The sequence below is a fragment of the Osmerus mordax genome, chromosome 4, assembly GCF_038355195.1.
Source record: "Osmerus mordax isolate fOsmMor3 chromosome 4, fOsmMor3.pri, whole genome shotgun sequence".
Classification (NCBI taxonomy): Eukaryota; Metazoa; Chordata; class Actinopteri; order Osmeriformes; family Osmeridae; genus Osmerus; species Osmerus mordax.
The window spans coordinates 584,738-603,608 of record NC_090053.1 but is presented as its reverse complement, the minus strand read 5'-3'; the positions used below and the strand labels follow the sequence as shown (position 1 = coordinate 603,608).

General features: G+C 39.7%; 3 protein-coding genes across 4 annotated transcripts; 1 reads left to right on the top strand and 2 right to left on the bottom strand.

The window, feature by feature from the left end:
- Positions 1 to 568: 568 nt before the first annotated feature.
- Positions 569 to 3,133, top strand: ppib (peptidylprolyl isomerase B (cyclophilin B)). Its single transcript, XM_067234189.1, has 5 exons — positions 569 to 755; positions 1,377 to 1,490; positions 1,808 to 1,901; positions 2,127 to 2,311; positions 2,730 to 3,133. Exons 1-5 carry the CDS (start codon positions 621 to 623, stop codon positions 2,850 to 2,852), a joined length of 651 nt encoding a protein of 216 aa, XP_067090290.1. The 5' UTR covers positions 569 to 620; the 3' UTR covers positions 2,853 to 3,133.
- Positions 3,134 to 3,298: 165 nt separating this feature from the next.
- snx22 (sorting nexin 22) lies at positions 3,299 to 7,104 on the bottom strand. The gene is made up of 7 exons (XM_067234190.1): positions 6,964 to 7,104; positions 5,018 to 5,101; positions 4,744 to 4,848; positions 4,262 to 4,359; positions 4,105 to 4,137; positions 3,621 to 3,685; positions 3,299 to 3,539 (listed from the first exon to the last, which is right to left on the bottom strand). The coding sequence occupies exons 1-7, from the start codon at positions 7,024 to 7,026 to the stop codon at positions 3,403 to 3,405; spliced, it is 585 nt and encodes a 194-aa protein (XP_067090291.1). The 5' UTR covers positions 7,027 to 7,104; the 3' UTR covers positions 3,299 to 3,402.
- Positions 7,105 to 8,853: 1,749 nt separating this feature from the next.
- Positions 8,854 to 18,737, bottom strand: snx1a (sorting nexin 1a). Of its 2 annotated transcripts, XM_067234762.1 has the most exons (16): positions 18,581 to 18,737; positions 17,002 to 17,298; positions 15,708 to 16,773; positions 15,258 to 15,394; positions 14,930 to 14,996; positions 14,641 to 14,684; positions 14,343 to 14,484; positions 14,186 to 14,264; positions 13,910 to 13,985; positions 13,298 to 13,411; positions 12,576 to 12,669; positions 12,162 to 12,367; positions 11,658 to 11,801; positions 11,067 to 11,147; positions 10,858 to 10,929; positions 8,854 to 10,679 (listed from the first exon to the last, which is right to left on the bottom strand). In XM_067234762.1, the coding sequence occupies exons 1-16, from the start codon at positions 18,704 to 18,706 to the stop codon at positions 10,629 to 10,631; spliced, it is 2,796 nt and encodes a 931-aa protein (XP_067090863.1). In that variant the 5' UTR covers positions 18,707 to 18,737; the 3' UTR covers positions 8,854 to 10,628. The 2 variants fall into 2 exon arrangements, with proteins under 2 accessions (XP_067090863.1, XP_067090862.1); XM_067234761.1 differs by having other exon boundaries at positions 15,708 to 17,298.
- Positions 18,738 to 18,871: the final 134 nt, after the last annotated feature.

Genomic DNA, 18,871 nt, shown 5'->3' with positions numbered 1-18,871 from the left:
AACGATATATAATTGTATCGACCCCCCCTCCCGGACCTGTTGTTTTAAACTCTTTTGGGGGATCCAAGTCTTAATTAGGGGGGTCAAACCCCCCCCAAGGCCCCCCGTAATTCAAACCATGGTTTTATATTTTTATGTCAAAATAGAATTAAAAAATATAGCCGTGGGTGGGTTCAAGCCAGCACAAGTTGGGTTTTTTGCATTTTCACAATTAGAATAAAATGTGTTTTTAAGAGTCTATAGTCTACTTGGCTTGAACCCCTACTGTAAATACTAGTATCCATATTCATACTTTAAAGGAACTTTCACAAACAGCACTCTAACTACGTTGGAAATGTATCCTGTTGTCAAATATTCCCAACATAGTTATAAATTCGTTTTTTTTTTCTATGGTACTGACTATGCATACATCACGAGCGTTTTACGCGTTACAATATTCAATTGGCTTTCAGATTGAAAGGTGAACCAATCAAAGTGAAATTCGTCTCCTCTGCGATGAGCTGCATGTTTGGAATGGGCGTGGTAAAGCTCACATAGCAAACTACGGTCTCCTCCCCGGATATCCACTTTTCTCCCCGGCACATATAGGTCAGCCGCCACGGCTACATTTTCACTGGTTCATGGTTCGTATCTACGAGAAGAGGATGAAGTTTCTAGTGGCAGTCACAATTATAGTGGGATCAGTGGTTTTTCTGCTGTTTCCCAGCGGTTCAGACGCTGACGAGAAAAAGAAAGGGCCTAAAGTATCGGCCAAGGTAAGCGAAGCCTGCATTGCGAGGCAACTAAGCTAGCCTAGCTACGTTAGCTATCTTCCCCTGCCATAGTTATACATTGTTGGCTTGGCAATTTGGTTACCTGTCGAAACCAATGACGATCAGATCAGTTTTTGGCAACTTTAACAGAACGTCGTTTGCATGGAGCATGGAACAAAACTATCAGCTGGTAATATGCAATACTAGTGCCAGGAGTAGGAGAGCGCGACCAAACCTATAAATTATCGAATTCGAAATGTGACATCCTTTAAATTGCATAGCATGCCATTTTAACTACATATTTCCTGAACACAACGTAATTTAACTTAACTTAATGTTAAGCCATTATGGTTAGTACCACAACAGAGCATTGGTGTACCGGACAATAAGATGCTATTTAGCAACACAGCTAGTATGGCCACGTCGACTAGCTTTGTAGAAACCTGGGCCTGCATTTCCTGCCTCCCTAGTTACCATTTCCGCCACGTTGGGAAAGATGGTGGCTGACAGCCTCTTTAAACTTGAATAGTTAGCGTGTTTCCTTTTTTATATTGAATGATTTGGTATTTGACCATTTGTCGTGTCTGCTCAGACAGCATTGATGTATGAACCTCTACCCTGCAGGTTTATTTTGACATCCGAATTGGAGACGAGGATGTTGGGCGAATTGTTATCGGTTTGTTTGGGAAGACTGTTCCCAAAACGGCCGAGAACTTCATGGCCTTGGCGACTGGAGAGGTAGGCGTTTGATCTCACTGGTGCAGTTAACCCCCCCAAAACGTGTAGCGTTATGGGTTATGCACCAGATTTATTCGAAAATTACACAAGGAACGGATTTTTATATTTTGTTTAAGCTTGATATAATTGAAAGGGTAATCTTGTTAACACTTTTTGGTCATTTAATATGATGTATCACAGCCACTGCAGCATCTCTTCCAATTAAGAGATTTTGCCCCCCAAAGTTTTGTTTAACTTTTTGGTGATGTAACTGAATGTGTCCTTTTGACGATCTGACAATTACTGACATTCTGTATTTATCCATCCCACCTAAACAGAAAGGATTTGGCTTTAAGGGCAGCAAATTCCACAGAGTTATCAAGGACTTCATGATTCAGGGTGGAGATTTCACCCGTGGAGATGGCACTGGAGGTAATCTCAGCACAGACATTTAAAATATGTCTGACAGTGGTGGGTACTTAGTGCATGTAAGTCTTCAATGAGTACCTAACAAGTTTTTTTTGTGATATAAAAAAAAAAAAAAAAAAAAAAAAAACAGCACTTTGAATCCAAGATGACACAATGTGGGCTGTTGGTGTGCAAAGTACCACAACAATTGCAATTGTATGAACTGTTAACATTGGCTCTTTTTCGTAGGCAAGAGCATCTACGGAGACCGATTCCCTGATGAGAACTTCAAGCTGAAGCATTATGGCCCTGGTTGGCTGAGTATGGCCAATGCTGGGAAAGATACCAATGGCTCTCAGTTCTTCATTACCACCATTCAGACACCGTGGCTGGATGGGAAACACGTGGTCTTTGGCAAAATTCTGGAGGGCATGGTGAGTCTTATCTGCACACATTAAGAGGCTCACCCCGAACAACTGTAAATTACAACTTTTGGAAAGATGTTGGCTTTCACTTCACTGTATTAGCTTAATCATCTGTCTTTTTTTCAACAACTATTCAAGCAGAATGTCAAGATGATGTACAGTGTCACTTAGATGAATGGTCTGTGATACTAGATTGATAACTAACAAGTAGTTCTATCGGAACAATTATGGGTAAATCCTCTTGGGCAGTTATGCAAAAGCTTATTAGAAACTGCCCAGACACTGACTCATTCAAAAACCAAATCCCAAAACAAGATGACTGAGTTTGCTGCATTTCAGAATCAGTCTCCAGAGTTGGTCTTTAAGTCTTATGTTTACTATGGAAAACAAACAATCATGTGTGGATCCTAACATGCCTCATCCACAGGATGTGGTGAAGAAGATCGAAGCCACAAAGACAGACGGCCGGGACAAGCCTCTTAAAGACGTCACCATCCATGACTCTGGCACGATAGCAGTGGAAAAGCCATTTGCCATTGCCAAAGAGTAGTACTCCTAGTGAGTCCACCCAGAAACAGGACTGGGGGGGGGGGGGGGGGGGGGGGGGGTGGAAACAAATGACACCTTGTTTATTTCAGTCTTTTTTCTTTGTGAGCCCTCTGGTCCCCCAGGCTGCCTCCTCTGGTGGAGGTGGCCTCTGGGGGCCATGACAACGCCAGACCACAAGATGGTGCACTGGGCCCATTTCCATTAAGGCATTCCATCAAGTCACTCAGCTTTTGTGTGGTTATTTTATAAGGGATCTTTATTAAAAGATTCAGATTTTTGTTAGTGAGGTGTGGACAGTTTCCTTTTTCAATTTCAAGCAGTTCAAGTTTTCACTGAGGGGGTAACATTTTGTTCCATACAAGGTCTAGTAATTGAGGACAACCCATTTAACCATTCATCCCAATGAGAATGTCATTATAGAATAACCCTAACATGACATTTACTAATTTGGCAAGTACAAGGCACCAACATTTGTTCAATTCACTTCTGAAAATTTGTATGCAAAATTATGCTGTCCCTTGGTACAGTGCTGAAAGAGCTGAAGCTTCTAGTCAAATACAGGCACTGAGAGGGTCTGGTCTGGAGGGCTGGGGCTGGGCTGGAGGGCTGGTGTTGGCTGTGAAGCTGACCCGGATGTTTCTGTGGTACAAGCCCTGGAAGACTCCATCCGCAACAATATCAGGAAGGTCTGTTAAAGGGGAACAAAGATTTGGAAAAATAAAATGCATCTTTTGGATTTAATTGGGTAAACATTTAGAGGCTGTCATACCTGAGGCAGAGACTTTAAGATAGGGATCCTTGCAGAATCCAAGCACCTGATGTTGCAGCTGACAGCTAAGGGATGAAGGAGAAGTGTGTTTAAATTGAATTCTGGTTTCTTTTCTTCACTATGGGACTACGACTATAGAGCTCATGGGACCGATGCATACATTAACATCTGTGCGATCCATAGATTAATACAAATAAACAGTTGGGACAGAAGAGGTGTTTTGTCAGTGTTCATATATGGGCCAGAGCATATTTTATAATAACTACATCTACAGATGTAATAACTACATCTGGAAGGAATCGATCCAACAAGCCAAAATGCATCACAGTTCTGTTGCAAAGAAACTTGCCAGTGCTTACAAACACTTCATAATGGGGATAAAATAACAGTCAATTTCAACATGGCCAAACTAGACAAAATGCGTGACTGGGTAATTAGGGAGATTACTTGTATCTATAGGATCATATATAAAGTCAGAGCTCACCTGTAGCTCTGAGGACCCATATTGTCCAGTGACCTGAAATGAAAGGAGTAATGTATGTGTTGATTAGCCTCGATATGGTCAGGTAATGTAAGAATGGAGGGAATGGGAACAGTGTTTCGTGTGACAGTAGTGTGGTTGTCACTAGGAGGAGACATACTCAAGGCTTAGGCTCAGCTTGCTCCCTGAATGGAAGTGTTTGATATCCAGAAAATCAAGTACAATCTGGGGAACTTCATCATTTTGGTAGAAGATCTCCTACAAAGAGGTCAGTGTCAGTACAGAATGGGACATCTAACCAAACTATACTCTTCATTATACAAAATATGCAACTGAATTAAGGCAGATTAGGTATCTGCTTTAAGAAGAAATGTGTGTGCAGTGGATCACAAGTTGAAATTGCAAGGCAAGTATAAAGCTTATAAAATGTATATTCCAATTATTATTTTACTGCAATGAATTACTGCACAGGGAGTTCACCCAATATTAACCCATATAAAGCTTAATTTCTGATTAATTTTAACACATTTTACATGCTTGTCCATTTAATTGTTCAGTGTTTTAATAGCATCAAAATAAATGTGTTAATGAGGGATTTCAACTATTTAAAACCGAAACTAAATTTTAATCCATGTTCCATACCTGAATGTAGTCTTCCAGTTCCTGCCTTCTCTGTTCCAAAGGTTTAGTTCTTAAATGAGGGTGTCTCTTACTAGGGAAGTCTGGGGTTGGTACGATCTTCCTCAGCTACACAAACATTTGTTAATACAGAATAATACAGGACTTGTATTATTTTGCAATTCAAAGCAGCTGACTAATTTTAATTCAAGAGCAGCTTTTGTTTTATTCTATGAGGGATGTTTCTATTTAAAACCAGAGTTTGTCTCCTTATGAGAAGCCAAGTCACATGTCTTACCTTTCTGTGCAGGTTCTGGAATTCACTGTGTCTTCTCAGCACAAAGTGTTTCCTGCCATTGAACAAGATCTCAACTCGGAAAAGCTGTGAACAGTGGAGTGACTAGGGTTTGCTTGGTTTTACGATGCATTTCATGTCAACACTCAATATAAATTCAATCTAGCACAGTTCACTCTGACCTATTAACAGTGACAGCTCAACAGCTGGTCCACATAGACAGAACCTTCTGCAAGAACACAAATCATTTTGTTTGTCCACAAGTTGAGAGAAAACAGTTACTCGTAGAATCATTTTGTCTTCATAGTACAATTTAATATAAAACATTTGATCAGGGATGTGCTAAACTGACTATCTGCATATGGTGTTTACATGACAGACTTTTTGAAAAGAGGTCCTATGTGACAGAAAGTGCAGTTCTCCATCAAAAATTTTAAGAGTAAATGTGATGACTCTAGACCAGGACAGATCACGCTCTTAAAGCACACCATTATCAGATCAGTGCTTATAGAGTTTGCTGCCTTCAACATTTTGCAGTTTCCAAGGAAACACATTACCCTTTAGACTAACTGGGTTGTTGGCCCAGAGGAATGTCAGCTAGATCACATGTCGGTTTTAGACACTGGCCTAGGGAATGCAGACAGATTCAAGTTGAATACTTAGGGAACAGATGAGATATTCACAATAAATGCATCGAATGGCTTTATATGTACATATACAGACTATTATTTATGACAAACATTTGTAAAATGTACATAGGCTCTTTTGTACTGCAAATACGTTAACAATATATGATTTCAATTAAGTTTATAGATAAAAAAAATCTAAAATAATTTCATTGAGAAATTACACCAGATGTCTATTTATCTGGAGTGCATTTATTATTGTATACAAAAACTGAAACAGCACAATTCTAAAATGTTTGCATACCGTACATTATTTCAGCTAGTTTGAGTCACTGTGGCAAATAACGACGACTGCAGGTGATATTTTAGTTCGGTTGGAAACGTCACATAGGATAACTGTTTTTCCAGAAATATTGGACATGAAAGATATAAAAACATGAATTGATACTGCATCAATACTGGCTTCATTAATTGGTAATATTGAGAAATGCATCAAGTCAGGATTTTCTGGTGAAAAGTTGTGGATTATGTTACATGAATTTCCATTTTGCGGCTTCTTCACACTCGATGTGATACAATTATATAGCCTACAACAGTGGTTTTCAAGTTATTTCAACTGATTTCGGATACCCGGTTTCATTTTACCGATGAAATTGCACGTCTTAAGCATGATAAAAAAAAAATCTAAAGTATCTACTGTAGTGACTCAAAGTTGGCTAATTGTTTACTGTAGTCTACAAAATCTGCTCGGAAAATATCAATGGAAATTGATATGGAAAATGGAAATTACTAGCGTCAAAGCATTAGGCAAATTTGCCTCAACAGGTAGAAGGTGTATTATCGTCGACTGGACCAGGTGAAACAGTAGAATAGCCTATAGGCAATTATTGCAGACAAATAAGACCCTCATATGTTTGCTTTGATGTTATAGCCTGTAACAAACACGTTTAGTTTGATTTAGGCTACATTGTTGTCTGCTATGTAGTCGTTCAACTGTTGTCTATTCGACAGTATTCGACAGCTTTCCCTCCCGTTGCCTAATGGAAAACGGTACGGGCTAACCCACTTCCTAGTTGACTTGTTTGTACACCGTATGTTTGAATAAAGGGGTCCAATTAATCGTGTAGGTCTATTTAAATACATAAAAATCCATCAAAAAGTCGATGAAACAGGCTTTCCCTTAATTTAATTGTGCACGCTTTCTTTTTTTCACATAAATGAAGTCGCTGCTAAAAGGTGTGATCTGTTCATAATGTTACCTGATTAGAAAATGTGTTTGTCGAGGTATAGGCTAGTAAGAATAAATCGCACAATTATTCTTACCTTTCTTAACTTTCCCGATTCGTCGACCTCCTTCTCGAGCGATGGAATCAATATTCCAATCATAGGTGATATTTTGGGGATCAGCTTTATGCTTCACACATGCAGATACCAAAAGGTTCCGTTGACAACTGTAGGCGACTGTGCACTCGCGTGTACTCCTCCTGTTGCAGCCCTCTCTCACTTCTCTTAATTGGCTAGAATAAACCTATATAAGGGAAGCTCAAACTGGGAACGAAGAGAAATGTCTTTATTTAAACTATGATTCTGGGTTAATGAATAAATGCAGATTCGTTATATTGATTCCACATCACTGAAATTTAGGCTATTCGATTGTGAAACAAACTGAGTCTAAAGTGATATTTTGACTCTTGTCTTGAGTCCGAATTATTTTTGATTTGATGGGTAGACGGGATCTGAATCATAGTTCAGTTAATTTACTAATTAATTAGGCTAAATGTAGCCTAATTTAGACTGGAGTTCTGAGCTACAACTGTAAAAGTATTATGTAGCCCAGGCTACTTTCTGATCTAGTTGACTTCCATAAGCAACCGAGATGGTTTCACTTCTTAAAGTAGCCTAAACCACGAGGTGAATGTTACTGAAATAAGATCTTCCATGTTCAAAAAACAGATTTTTCCTCAAATAAATCTTAATGGAAACACATTCTTCTCATAATATGAGAAGTTATCAGAGATGGGATGTAACAAAGTACAAATACTACCCTTATCACACTATTACACTTTGTACACTTATTACATTGTTGTTACACAGGTTTTACACTGCTATTACACATTTATTATGTTGTTATTACACTGTTACTACACTTTAGTTTTTTTATTCTGTTAATGTTATTACTGTTACAGTTATTACATTATTACACTGTTATTACGTGATTACACTACCATGACACTGATTACACTGTTACATTGATGCTGAGAAAGTAGTGAAGTACTTCAGTAGGTTTTTCTGGTATCAGTACGTTATTTCACAATTTTTTACTTTCACTCCATATATTTTTTACACAAATATCTGTACTTTCTACTTCTTACTTTTTCAAGCCAGACTCGTTACTTTAGTTTTATTCTGTATTTGGTGGCATGATCTCTCTCCTCTCACTGTGCGTGAAAAAAAAAGTTTTTCCTTTTTCTTCTTCATACATTACCTTACATAGTAATAGCTACTTTAGAAAAGTGTTTTGTATTTTAATGGTACGTTATGGATGAGACAGAGGGAGTTAGCAATGTCGACATGACTGAGAATAGAGACATTCCTGATCATCCATGGCCATATATGAGGGAGATGTTCGAAATTGTCGGGGTCATAAAGGATTCCTGGAGAATGCGCTGCATGTCTATAGTGTCTTTTTGTATTAATGTATTATTATGATGTGAGGTCCAGTTACCAGTGTGACACTAAAACATGTAGTAGTAATGGGTACTTTTTACTTAACCCTCGTGCTGCCTTCGGGTCACATGACCCAAAGGTTCATAACGAACCATCGTTGTGTTTACCCAATTTTACCCAATACAAAAACAAATAAAAATAATTTTCTTTTAACCATTCCAATGTGGGGGGTCTGAGACAGCCCGACAGTTAAAAGAAAATGCTTCACTTTGTTTTTGTATGAGGTAAATTTGTCGCAATACGAAGGTGGGTCACAATGACTGATGGGTCAGAATGACCCGAAGATAACACAAGGGTTAAGTATATGTCAGAGCCCACACTTCTTTACTTTAACTTGAGTGAAAAAGGGTAGTCAGTACTTCAACTTTTACCAGAGTCTTTTTAAACAATAGTATCTGTACTTCTACTTGAGTGAAAGATGTGTGTACTTATGCAGGTAACCTCACATTGTCAAGTTGAATAAACACCAGAAGGGACCAAAGAGAGTTGAACTACAAATTATATTTTATTTTAAGCAATATTGGCAGTGTCATTGTGAAAAGTAAAAACAATTATCATCTGACCTTAGATACAGAGCTGCTAGCTTTTTGTTGCGTCTAATCTCCCATTTCGTCAATTTATGAAAACATTGTGATTTTACAGACTGTAACGTTCAATACAATTTCAGTCATAGGTGAGCCTCTGATTGAATATCTGGAGGTCACTACACCAGAGTGGGTTTTAGATCAACTGTGATTTTAGAGTCAGTTCAGTTCACCTGGTGACTGGTTGGCTCTCTGTAAGAGACATGTTTTGAACCCATCCGTAAACTACAACTATAAGAAATATATTTATACTAAGTCAACAACCTGTACATGTACAGTATGGTAGAACTCTATATCCATATTTTCTACAAGTTTGCATTCTTTGTGAAATCATAATAATAGTTGTAATCCTTGGCTCTGAGCCTTATAGGTGGTTGTTTGATCAAATGAGGATCAAATAATTTGTCAATACATTTTGAGTTAGCCGTCCGTATTTGGAAAAGTCAAGTGGCTAATCAACAATGGCCTACATCTCTAAAAAGGAAATGCACATTGTTAGCCCTTGGTAAACTAGGGCTAACAATGTGTTACAGATAGAAGACTCCAAAAACAATAAAGTAAAGGGTTGGGCCGCATGGCGATGCAAAGGAAGAATACTTTAAAAAGCAAGACATTTATTAGCGAAAAAGAGGCTATAGAAATGACAACATCCACACAGGACTTTCCTGCTTTCCACCTATTGTGTTTTGAATGCAGTGAAGAGGGTGTGTGTGTTGGAGGTGAGGTATTTTGAACAACTATGGAGTTGTGTTGACAACTATATTGTTTTTGTAAGTTCTTCCACAACTGCATTCAAACTGTTCTGGATGGTGGCTGTGTTATCTGTGGGGCTGTTTAATGTGAAACTTGTGTTAACACAGAACAGTGATATTAATCATATCAAAAACAGTCTGGATTTAACTCAACGTGGAACAGCATATCTATATTTGTTATGTCTCTCAAATGATGCCAAATGGCTTCAGGCATCAGCACCTACTAAATATATGAAAAGTTCAGACTTCTAATGACTCCAGACTAACAGTCCTCTCTCCACCCATCCACTGGAAAGACTTGGAACATGACCAATGCTTGATGCATGGCAACCATTTTCACACCCAACATATAAACTCAGAAGTGTATTGTGTTGCACTGTGTTCATGGGGTTGAACCTTCAGATCTTTTTTTTTTAAGAAGTACTTTCAAAATCAGTGCTCCATAAAGAGCTTGATATTTAGATTAGGTCCCATTTGAAACCTACACACACTTTGTACATCTGTTTGACGAGATAACCTAGATGTAAACAATATTCACCGCAGATGTGTAAGATCTCTGGATCAAGCAACGCCCTAAACCCGGAAAAAACGGACTTGTGTAATCATTCACTACATTTATAAAGACATATAAACACCTTGCAACCAGACGTATCCACACCCATCGCACAAGAGCGTAATATTTGTTTATCCAATAAGAAAATATATGTGGCAAGTTAAATGAAAAATATACAATTATTAATACAACAATTAGTGAAGAGTTCTATATATTTTTTGGGTGATTAAAAACTTGATTGTAATATCATTTTCCCTTTCCAGAACATCCTCAGGTTCCATCCTTGGTTTATAGAAGAGAGGTCAAGTGTATGAAAAAGGCAACCTCCTGTGTTGTTTAAACTTCCTTCTAAAAGTCTGGAAAAAGGCCAAATCATGCAATCGCTTTCGCCTCTGGCAGGAACGCCTCCCAGTACTTTATCAACTAAAACAAAGAAGAGAAAACATTTTAAGGGTTATATTACATCCTGATGTTCCCAACCTCGGCTGGAGATGTTCACTGCATTACATCCATCCTTACAGGTTTTTTTTTTTCTTCTCCAACCGAAGTTAGGATTATTATTTAATTTCTATTTTGTTTATGACAATGAGCAGGAAGTCACCTGTTGCTGAGACGTAAGAAGAGACTCCAGATATTTGACAATCAGTCTTTTGAAATCTCTGGCCTTCTCTTTCTGCAAAATACAAATACATGGAAAATAATACATTTGCGATTACTTACTAAAAAGATAAATAAGGACCATTGGTACTTCATATTTCTTCCACCCAGGCAACAAAGAAACGCAGAAAAATGTAATCGTTGGAGTTGTACCTCAAAGCGGAGGACTTCCTTGCGGACAGTAGCAGACACTCTGTCAAAGTCTCTCTCGTACTGCGTCACCTTGGCTTCCCACTGTAAAAAAACAAGTCGTGAACTATGAGTTTTCATCTCATGAAAACATGACGGCCACATTCTCTCCCTTTCTGTCTTACTTTCTCCCCCTCCCCTCGTACACTCCTCATCTGGGTTTTGTCCTATCATCACATATGCAAAGACTGTAGGTCTTGAGATTTGACCTTCAGCAGTGCCATGCTGTGTGTGTTTGTAGATAAGGTCCTGAATACTGTTCAGGGGTCGTGCTTGTAAATCAAGCTGTAGGAAATACTCTCGACTCATTTCTGGATGACTCAGCAACATTTTCATCTGAGCTACTACTTACTATGCAACAAAGTGGAGTTTATAATGCAGACAACATGTTTTCCTTTGTTAATCCAGTAAATTGCAGTCGGCTCTGTAATAGTGAATGTCATCTTTATTTCCGTTTGTGCCTTTACCTATTATAGTGCTTTGTGTCTGGTTTTTGACCTTCGCATAAATCTACCTTTTGAATGACTAAGACCTGGTAGGATATCTGCTTTGTACCTCTGAGATCTCTTCCTTGGCCTGCTGCAGCTTGTCGGGTTTGTTGGCCCACAGGAGTTTGGCTTCAGTCTCACGCTTCTTCTGCAGCATGTTTTGAGCATCCTGCCAGCGTTGCCACACTTTCATTCGCTGATCAAAAGATGCCTGTGGGACACAGGTGAAACTGCCTGCTAACTGCACTGTAACAAGAGAGTAGTCCTATTTCACAGGTGAAACTGCCTGCTAACTGCACTGTAACAAGAGAGCAGACCTATTTCACAGGTGAAACTGCACTGTAACAAGAGAGCAGTCCTATTTCACAGGTGAAACTGCCTGCTAACTGCACTGTAACAAGGGTCAGTCCTACTTCGTATCAAGGCAGGAAAATGTTTCTATATTGTTCTTGTTTTAATCTCTATGGTTACGACATCTGTCACCCTCACCTAAAGCAATGCAGCAATATTAGCTTTAACTGATCAGGAATTGCACTGGGACACTGGTGTGCCGTTTGTAGTTTGTCTTTACCCTGACAGAGCCTAGCAGACGGATGTAGTCGGCTAGCATCTCTGCGAAGCCAAACGAGTCGTTGGAGGCCTGATCCTGGTGGAGCTGCTCCATCTTGTCCTCCACCTCAGCCAGCTGAGAGAGGGCGCGGGACAGAGCTGTGTTGTCCTCAGAGCTGCCCAGCATGGCCACGCTCTTGGCAAAGCCAGCCGTGTTCACAGACAGCTCTGAGGCATGAGGACACAAGAGAAGATTTGTATGAATAGAGGAACACACTTGTTCCACTTGGAGTCATTTCCTGTCAGGTGAGCAGACTATAGCCCCTTCATCCCCTCAATATGATTGGACTGTCCCCCCCCATGACCACTCCCCTGCATAGAACACCCCCTCCTATAGAAATCACAAACACGTAAATGGAGTTGATGAATGACTAACCTTTCCTGTGGTTAACCAGAGACTCCACCATGACATGGAGCTTCCTCAGCTGCTGGTCCTCACTCTCCACCTCCTGCAGCTTCTCCTCAAACCACTGCAACCAAGACAGACCAACCTCTCAAACCACTGCAACCAAGACAGACCAACCTCTCAAACCACTGCAACCAAGACAGACCAACCTCTCAAACTACTGCAACCAAGACAGACCAGCATCTCAAATCACTGCAACCAAGACAGACCAACATCTCAAATCACTGCAACCAAGACAGACCAACTTCTCAAACCACTGCAACCAAGACAGACCAACATCTCAAATCACTGCAACCAAGACAGACCAACCTCTTAACAGATGCACCGTTTTGTTCTTAACAGATACACTGTGTTTTAGTATGTAGGGCAGGGATCAGCAATAAGGGCTTTTGTTTGAATTATGCAGTATCAATTATAACAATATCTTCCTTGTAAATTTACAAAAATGTCCCTGTTTAAACCCCTACTCCCATGTACCCTCATTAATGACTGAGCAAATGAATCACTCGTCGTATGATAACCTATAGCTTATTCCTAAGCAAGCACACCAAATGTGTTTATGTTCAAAGTCCTGGGAGCTCTTAATGATTGTTCCCTTCATGTACCAGAACACCTCATGTACCAGTACACCAAATTCAATTAAAACACCATTAGGCTACATATCACCTTGATCTTTGAAAAGGAATACTCACAACATCCGATTCGTTCATCTTGATGGTCATCTTACTGACAGCGTCAGTGGCCTTAGAGATCATCTTAAGAAATCCAGCACCGCTCAGAGCTTGGGTGCTCACAGCTCTGGGCAACTTCAACACAAATATATACACTTATTATGTCTCTGCTGGCTACTCAACTGATTTTGTAATGTACCAAGAAGTGGCCTGTGAGTTATCCACAAACCTGATGAGTCCTCATAGTAAATGTGTTTTATGATGATATTCAGAAATGATTGAATGAGGAAGAGGGACAGGTTCTCTTATATGTTGCCCAAGCCTTAACTGTAAATAGAAATGTGTTCAACTGACAGCCCTAGTTAAGTAAACATAACAGGTTTCAGATCACCTGCTCATTCTCACCGCTCCCAGTTCTGGGATCACCAAACTCATTTTGGTAGTCTAATTTTATAAAGACTTCTCCTGACCTAAACACTTCTTCAGTTTGGAGGGACTGAACAAATTTCCCCCCAAATAATCTCAACGACAATTTCAAATGGACAACACAATTAACACAATCTCACTTTTATGGACCAAGTGATGCAAACCTGTACCCAAACTTGCCTTAGCACGAAAATTTGCATCACTTACCTCCTCCCTCTCCAAGAACTCTCTGACATCAGGGTCCTGTAGCAAAGATGGGTGGCAAACTACCCGCTGCAGATACCTGACAGGTGACAAAATAAAAATTACAAGATTTCACCCAGATAACCAATGAAGGACCATTCTTTGTATCCCCACACAACACATTAAAAAAACAAACAACAAAAAGGTCCACAATGGCTGTAATCAAGGTGAAGCTACAGGCTTCCTTAGGATGTGGTAAATTTAGAGAAAAAAAAACAGGGGTTGTTGAGAAGGCCCTACCTCTCCAGAGCCGCTCTCCTCCTCTCCACAAACTCAGCGGATGAAGGGTCCTCTTTCCCCACCTTCACCTTCGTCATGCCTGAAGACACAAGTCAGGACCATCAGAAGACGGACATGTTTCAACTGGAACATCCTACAGAGATGGTTCCCCCCTCACCCAGGATGCTCTTCTCTGGGGGTGGGGGCACAATGAAGCCGTTGTGGGCATGCTTCTCAGAGAGCTTCTCATACAGGCCCAGGAAGTCACTGAAGCGCCTACGGACTGTGAACGTCTTGCTGCGGAACATGGGAAGGGTGGTCTGGAGAAGAAAACAAGAGTTGTGACCTCCAATCCTGGAATACATCTTCAACAAACTAACAGGAAATGTTAAATGGTTAAATTAAAATCCCTAACACAATTAATTTCGGTATGAAACAGTATAAATCTAATAACTATTGGAGCTATTAAGGTTTACCTGGGTGGATACTTTGTATCCCATGTATGCATTCATGCCATCTCCTGTAAAATAACAGAAAATAATTGAAACCTGGTTGAAAGACAGGTGTAGATAGACCTTTGTTGCTGTGCATATTTCTTGATTTTTTTTCCATGGGATTAATTAAGTACCTACCAACGATTACTACCCTTGTGTACATCCAAACATTTAGAGATCATTTAAAATAAATATGTTCTCCAATTTTATGGCCAAAGCTGCATATTCACCAAGAGAGAGCTCAAAGACATAGACTACTTATTGATCTTACCCACTTTCTCTGGGTTTGTTATAGAGATATTAATCTCAAATTTGTCTTCACTTTCCTCCTCCTCCAACTGTGAGAAGAAAAAAAAAATGCCAAAAGGTTTGCATATAAAAGTATCTTAATTTACAGACGGTTTTATTGCATACCCTGTGCACATCTTATGATTTGTATCAAATGTATTTATTTATTAAGAGCTACTAATACGTACACAAAAGACAACTTTAGTTCCAAAACCTCAGGCTAGAAAAGCTAACAAGATGCCAATCAAACACAGATGATATAAAAACATTCAAGGCAATTAAAAATATAAAAGCTCATCAAGGTTCAATACCTCCTCCTGGGCAGTGGACTGTGGTTTGGGCACACTGGCTGTGGCAAAGACGGAGGGTGCAGACACAGTAGGTGCCACCGTCTCCTTCTGTTTCCTTTCCCCTCGAGGGCTGTCCAGAGACAGCTCCACTGTGGCTTCTGAAGAGAGAAAAGATGAACACAATTAAGACAAGGATGTAAGTCACACATTAACTGCACTTGTGCTATTCTGGAGGTTTATACTGAATGCACACATAACCTGGAACTTCCCATGTGTGTTGGATTGTTAAAGTACTTGTTTTATATTTGCATGCTTTTCACTTCTCATTATGTAGATGTTGTGTATTGTTATAGCGCACTGTTGTTAATTGTTCAGTGGTTAAAGGACAGACCTCTTCAGCACACACTAACTGAGGTTGACAATCATGTTGTGTTCTACAGATCAGAACATCTAACCGGCAAGAGTACCAACCTGCAAATATATCTGTTTCCTCATCAGAATGGACTCCATTGGTCTTGGAATTGGCACTACTGCTGTTGACAGGGTTAGCAGAGACCGAGGACAAGCCTTCCTCTGCGAAGATATCAGTGGCGTCCTCGGTAAAGCCATCACTCAGAGGCCCACTGATATTACCAGCTTTAGCCTCAACAAGTTTTTTTTTGGGTTCCTCACTTATTGTAACATTTGCTGATTTCCTTGAAGTTCCACCTACTGGTTCATTGAAAAGTTCCTCATCAGGGTCATTAAATAAGCTTGTTTTCTGTGGCTTGATTAGGTTCTTTTGTAATGGTTCAGTGAACAGATTGCTCGCTTCATTGTCAAAGAAATCCCTTGTTGTATTGGAAGTTGGGTGTTTCTTGCCAGAGTTCTTTAGTGACAGTTCAGCAAAGAGGTCATCCTCAAAGAGATCTCTTGGGGCCTCATTATCTATGTTCATACTCACTTCTGTGATCTCACTGACAGAAGTGGCCTGAATGTTGTCAGCTAGCGGGTCATTTTGAGGAGCTGAATCACTGAAGATGCTCAAAATGGGTCCACTCAATGCCTCAGTGACTGCCTTGTCAATGTCATTTTGTGGCATGTCATCAGTGTCAATTGCTGGTTTAACTAAACCTTCAATGTTCTCAGACAATTCAGCAACATCACTTTCTGCTTCTGTAATGTCACTTGGTTCTTTAATTTCATCTTTTTTTACCTCAACAACACTTGTCTTTTCATCAGGTTTTTTGATCACATCTTCAGACAAGTCAACAATGTCACTTTCTTCTTCTGTAATGTCACTTGGTTCTTCAATTTCATCTTTTGTTACCTCAATAACACCTGTCTTTTCGTCAGGTTTTTCGATCACATCTTCAGACAAGTCAACAATGTCACTTTCTGATTCTATAATGTCACTTGGTTCTTCAATTTTGTCTTTTGGTACCTCAATAACATTTGTCTTTTCGTCAGGTTTTTCGATCACATCTTCAGACAAGTCAACAATGTCACTCTTTGATTCTATAATGTCACTTGGTTCTTCAATTTTGTCTTTTGGTACCTCAATAACATTCGTCTTTTCTTCAGGTTTTTCGATCACATCTTCAGACAAGTCAACAATGTCATTTAATGAATCCGTAATATCACTTGGTTCTTCAATTTTGTCTTTTGGTACCTCAATAACATTTGTCTTTTCTTCAGGTTTTTCGATCACATCTTCAGACAAGTCAACAATGTCATTTAATGAATCCGTAATATCACTTGGTTCTTCAATTTTGTCTTTTGGTACCTCAATAACATTTGTCTTTTCATCAGGTTTTTCGATCACATCAACAATGTCACTTTCTGATTCTGCACTGTCACTTGGTTCTTCAGTTTCAACTTTCAATAGTCCCACAGCATCTGTGAGATCACTGATAATGTCATTGGCTGGTGTATTGATGACAACATTCTCAATTTGGCTGACATGCTCGGTTTTGTCATGACTGAACAAGTCAATAGTTGGGTCTTTTATGGAACTGCTGGGTTGTTTAAAAATGTCACTTTCTGCTGCTGCAGGATCATTTTCAGCATCCAATGGGTTGCTCTGTACATAGAAAAAGAAATTATTAAAATCTGGCTCTCAATTAACGGTGAAATATGAAGTGTGAGCATCTATTGGTACAACATTATAGATTTTTTGCAGACAGGTGTATACACTCACTTTTGGCCTATTTTCTTTCCAAAACATAACTTAAATGAAAAGAAAAGGAGATACAGAAAAGTATGAATCACATTCTATCAACTGAACTATGTTTTCAGTAACGAAAAGTTAGTGTTAAACAATTTCAGATTTCATTTGGAAATGACTATAAAATCTGGCGTCTGAACTTTGACTGTTGATTTTAAGAAAACATCCTGGTTATGCTGCAGGTGGCCCCACACTCACATGACCGGAGGCTGAGCCAGCCTTTTCTGCAGCAATGGACAGGGGTTACTTGGGTATGCTGCAAACTTAAGTACGAACATGAAACTATTTTTAAAACTGAGATTTAGTTGCCAGTTTACACAACACACAGCCTTTAACACAGCCAGAACAAGTAAACTAGGAAAGACCGACAGGCTGAAGAACTTTACACTGCCTCTGTAAATTGAGTTATTTGGTGTGTAGACTGACGTTTTATTTTTGTCGGGGGGAGGGGGGGCGGTTGTATAAGAAAGCAATTTGATGACCCGCAAACGACTCGATTCCATACCTAGCCACAAGTCTCCCCTCCACACAAGCCGAACCCAGCATTATTATTATTTTTTGGGGAGATCAGTTAAAAGGTCAGCTGCCCATATGGCAGGGTAAACAACAGTAGAGCTACGTATCACAAGACAGTACTGCAGCAGCCTAAACAGGACAGGTCAAAAGATGAGTACGGGACAAGTTAACTTATGAGTGTGTTGCCTAATTTATGGGTTTAATGCTGTTCAGACTTCTTTCTAATGCTGGCTGGTTAGTTCAGCAAGCTAAATAACAGCACACAACAGCAGATAATACGTTGTTGCAGACAAACTACAGAGAACGTTAGGCTCTTGCAAGGGCTAGTCAACTTAAGTTCAGACGTTAGCTACGTACTTGTTACCTAGTGACTGATAGGCTAACCAGCTAGTTGGCTGGTAAAAATGAAATACACTGCATTGTCACGAGCTTAACTTGCAGATTTTATTAGCTGACTAGCTCTTCACAAGCGGGCCTTGAGCTGGTACTACTAGGAAGTGGCTAGCTAGCTAACTTTTCCTGTATTATTGGATTGCTCAGACTGTAGCCTACTACTTTATTACTATTCGTTTTAATAATTTGCTAGCTGGCTGAACATATAATTAAATTAGCTAACACTTACCGAGTCAAGAAAAATGTCTTCTCCGTCATCACTGTCTTGGGCACCAACTTCTTCAGTCTCAAGTTCTTGATCCTCGGACTCTGGAAAGGGAGGAGGACTACGCTCTGAACTAGTCGCCATCTTCATACATAGGTTAGCAACCTAGCTATTAGCTGAAACCGACTGTGGTTGCAAGGAGCGAAATGCCAGGTTTCAGCACAGGATAAGGAAGTCAGGATAGAGGTGCATTCAGAGTCGGGATGAAGAATGCATTTTTAGCTAGCTATTAGGGGCCAGTTTTCATCTTCAACA